At 74.3% G+C, this 4,249-nt stretch overlaps 1 protein-coding gene across 1 annotated transcript; it reads right to left on the bottom strand.

Moving 5' to 3' along the window:
- Nucleotides 1-35: 35 nt before the first annotated feature.
- On the bottom strand, nt 36-4,249 carry H696_05729 (hypothetical protein). Its single transcript, XM_009499543.1, has 6 exons — nt 3,752-4,249; nt 3,319-3,541; nt 2,942-3,212; nt 2,110-2,733; nt 410-1,928; nt 36-265 (listed from the first exon to the last, which is right to left on the bottom strand). The coding sequence occupies exons 1-6, from the start codon at nt 4,202-4,204 to the stop codon at nt 95-97; spliced, it is 3,261 nt and encodes a 1,086-aa protein (XP_009497818.1). The 5' UTR covers nt 4,205-4,249; the 3' UTR covers nt 36-94.

Raw genomic sequence — 4,249 nt, 5'->3', positions numbered from 1 at the left:
CCCCCGCTGGCGCGGCAAGAACAACAAGCAAAAGGTTGGTATGTGGCGTGTCCATTGGCAGCTGTGGGGCGGGGCGAGGCGCCCAGCCCGCGCTTCACTGCTGGCCCAGCCCCGGGGGCACCTGCAGCTGCTGGCGCTGGCGAGCGGCGGCGCTCGACCGGGCCACCGCCAGGGCCACCAGCAGGGCGCCCACACTGCCGAGGAGAGCCAGCTCCAGGTCGATGGACGAGCCGACCACATAGTAGGAGTAGAAGAAGGCCAGGGTCTGCCGCCAAAGGGGCCGGGACGCGGGGGAGGAGGTCAGAACGAGAAGGAGCGAGCGAGCGAGCGAGCGAGGGAGACAACACGCGCGCGCGCGCGCGCGAGTGGCCCCGGGCACGGGCAGCGCCATGGCATGGCGAGGGCGCACCTCGGCACAGTGGCTCAGCCAGGACCCGAGGAGGGCCAGGCCCACGGCCAGACGCGCATCCGGCGACCGGGCCGCCGCCAGGTCGAAGTAGTGCTTGGCCCGATAGAAGTCGTACGGCACGCAGCCGGCCGCGGCGGGATCGGCCGCCGGGCCGGGGCCGGCCCCGGCAGCCGGGGCACCCCGGCGCGCCCACAGGAGCCGGGCCCGGTCGAGGCCACGGCGCCAGAGCGGCGCCCGCGACAGGGCCCCGCACGACCCGGCCCCGGTGGCGTGCAGCCACCCGAGCGCGAAGTATGCCTCGGCCACGGCGGCGTCCGCGTCGTCCCGGGTTTCGGGCGCATGCGGCGGCCCGATGCCATGCAGCTCCAGCCCGCCGAAGGCCTCGGCCGCCCCGCCGCCGCCGGTCCAGTCATCGAGGCCCGCCGCGCCGGCCACCCGGTCGACCCACGGATCGGCCGCCAGGGCCGTGGCATTGGCCGCCAGGCCGAGGCTCGGGGCCGGCGGCCACCCCTCCGAGGCGGCCCCCTCCGCCAGCCACCAGGCCGTGTCCAGGTCCTCCGGCCGCAGGGGCAGCACCTGGCGGGGCAGCCGCGCCCCCGGGCCCGGCAGCCGGGGAAAGAGCGCCCGCAGCACCAGGGCCAGGCGCTGGGCAGAGGACAGCGACGCGTGGGACCCCTCGATCGGGGGGCTCAGGGGCTCGGGGCCGGCCCCGGAGCCCGGGGCCCCGGCCGCATGCGGCCCATCCCCGCTGCCGGCAGGCCGGTTGCCCTGCAGCACCGAGGGCAGCCCGGCCGCGTGGGTGCCGGTCACGGCCTCCCGCGAAAAGAGGAACAGCCGATGTGAAGCCAAGTCCGGCCGGGCCCCGGCGGCCACCATCTCCGGCAGGGCGGTGGCCAGGTAGGCCCGGGCCGCTCGGCCGAAGGCCCCCAGGGAGGCCCCCTCCGCAGGGGGCTCGCCCAGCAGCAGCAACGGCGCCAGGCTGCCCGAGGCATACATGTCCCCGGCTCGGACCAGCCCCCGGACGCTGCCCTGGGCCGCCGCGCGCACATACTGCAACAGGGCCAGGCGCGCGCGCGCCGGCGCCGACCACCGGCCCACCCCGCCCGGGGGATAGTACGCCGGGCCCGGACCGGCGACCAGGGCCATGCCGCCCGGGGGGGCGGCTGTCGCCCGGGCCCCCGCCCCGGCGAGCCCCTGCTCCAAGAACCACCCGGCATCCAGCTGGGCCCCGGCCAGGCCCAAGTGGCCCAGGTAGAGCAGCCGCTCCAGGACAAAGGACTCCAGCAGCGCCTCGGCCGAGGGGGCCGGGTCGCCGGGGAGCAGCCCGGCCGGGGGGCCAGCCGCCGGCCGCTGGCGCCGGGCCAATGCCGTGCGAAGGGCCCGGCCCAGGCCGGCCACCCCGCGCCCGGCCGCCAATTCCACCGCGTCCTCCTGCACAGCATGACGCAGGGCCAACACGCGGGGGTGATGCTCGGCCACGTGCTTATAATGCGACAGGGCCAGGCGGCAGGCACTGTCACTGCGTGCGTGCGGGCATGTGCGCGACGGCGAGGCGGAGTCGCAAGGTGAGTCACCACAGGGGAGGAGCGAGGGAGGCGGTGTGAGCACAGGCAACGCCACCCATGCCAGGCACGAGACATAGGGAGGAGGCTTGGCGAATAAAAAAAAAAAGAAAAACCCCAACCAACCCCGGCACGGACCTGAGGCTGGCAGACTCGGAGAAGATGAAGTTGGCGAATTCAAACTCCGCGCCCAGGTGGCCGCGCTCGACGGCCATGACCAGCATGCGCACGCGCACGTCGTGCGTCGAGGTCAGGTCGAAGTGGCCGCCGAATTCCCCGGACAGCACCCGCGCGGCCCAGTACGCCCCGTCCGAATCGCCGAGCCCCGCGCCCCGGAGCAGGTGATTCAGCACGGTGCCCAGCGATTGGGAGTAGGCGTCGGTGTCGAAGTGCGCGGCCTCGGTGCGCAGCAGCTCATCCAGCTGCAGCCGGCCGAGCCCGGTGTGGCAGGTGGCCGACTCGACATGGCGCGCGTGGCGGGACGCGGCCGCGGCCGCCGGGTCGCCGGAGTCCTCGGCCTCGGCCTCGCCGGGCCCCGGCCCGGCCCCGGCATGGGGGTTGCTCAAGTCCACCGGGGTGCCGAGGGTGGCCTCCATGCCGGCCATGCGGGCGCCCTTGTGGAAGAGGTCCCGCGCGCGCAGGAGATTGGCCCGGTGGATGGCCGCCGGGTCGGCCACCCCGGGGTCCACCACCGCCGGCGGGTCATCCAGCAGGACGTTGCCCAATTCGCAGATGGCCTGGATGCTGCCCCGGCGGGCGGCACTGCGTGTCACGGACGACGTGCGGGCCGCCATGCGGCAGCAGCAGCAGCAGCAGCAGCAGCAGCAGCAGCAGCAGGACATGGCCCGGCCAGCCGGAAGGTCAGTCACCGGGGGCCGGGCGAAGGAAAGAGCGAGGAAGGGAGGCGGGCAGGAGGGGAAGAGGGGAAGAGGGGACACCCGGCAGGCACATGCACCGGGCGGCGACGCACCGCTCCAGATACTCGTCGGCGGCGGCCCGGTGCGCGGGCGAGCCGCGCAGGGCCCGAGCGATGATCATCTGCGCCGAGCGCTCGCCCCCATCGGCCAGGTGCACATAGTACTTGAAGAGATCACTTCCCGGGCTCAGGGCCATGGTGGTGTAGTAGCCGCTGGCGGAGTTGGCCCCGTGCGCGGCCAGGCCGCCGGGCGTGGCCAGCGACGCCAGCAGCAGCGACGCCAGCGGCGGCGGGCGAGCCGTCAGGGGCCGGTAATTTTGCACCGCTACGACAACCACACCCCGGCCATGGCGAAGGAGCAGGCGAGTGAGCAAGGACCCGGGACAGGCAGCAGGGCACACACCGGCCGGGACAGCCGCCGGGCAACGCACCGTCCGACGCGACGCGTCGATAGAACTCCGCCGCCCGGGAGCAGCTGGCCTTGACCCCGATGCCGCGGGTGTACCGGTTCGCCAGGGACAGGGCCGCGCCGATGGCCAGCATGTGCGCATCACCGGACGGCTCGGCCTGAGCCCGATCGCCCACCGGGGCCGGGCTGTCAAACACCGGAAAGGCCGGCACCGAGCCGGCGATCAGCGTCTCGCGGATGATCGCCTACGGGCGGCGGCACCCACCGGGGGCACGCGCGCGCGCGCGCGGATAAACACAGGTAAACACGCACAAGGCCAAAGAGAAGGAGGAGGAGGGGGGGGGCAGTTAGAGGGGGCTGCCCAGGCGGCGCACGGGACACAGCAGGACCCGCTGAACGGGCATGGCCAAGCGTGCGCATACGCGCCAAAGGCGGCGCCGGGCAAGACGACGCACCGACGCATGGTCCCGGCGGGACATCTCATCGCCGAGCCCAAGCGAGTCCATGTATGACAGCAGCCCGCCGTAGGCCGCCGAGTCCAGGGCCGAGGTGAGGCCCGCTTGGGCGGACCCGTCGTCACCCGCGTCGGCAGCCCCATCGGCCGACGCCCGCCCAGGCAGGCCGTCATAAAAGTCCCGGTCCAGGGCCGTCTGCAGCAGGTGCCGGGCCTTGGCATGGTTGGGCAGGGCCGTGCGCGAGCCGAACACCAGCTCCGCCACGCGGTCCGGGCGCGGGGCCTCGGCGCGGGGCGAGTGTTTTGATGGGCTGCCGCCTGCCACGGCGACCACCGTGGCCGCCAACAGGGCCAGGAGCGTGGCCAGCAATGCCGCCAGCGCCGCAGGTCGACCGGCTCGGAGGGGACGCCTGCCCGGGGGACGGGTCACCGCGCCGCCAGGAGAGCCAGGCATGGTTGAGGGGACGCAAGACAGACAGGCAGCGCAGGCACCGAAGGA

The sequence above is a fragment of the Fonticula alba genome (genome assembly GCF_000388065.1).
Source record: "Fonticula alba strain ATCC 38817 unplaced genomic scaffold supercont2.13, whole genome shotgun sequence".
NCBI lineage: Eukaryota > Rotosphaerida > Fonticulaceae > Fonticula > Fonticula alba.
Note: the sequence above shows the minus strand (reverse complement) of the source record. Positions and strands in the feature narration are given on the sequence as shown.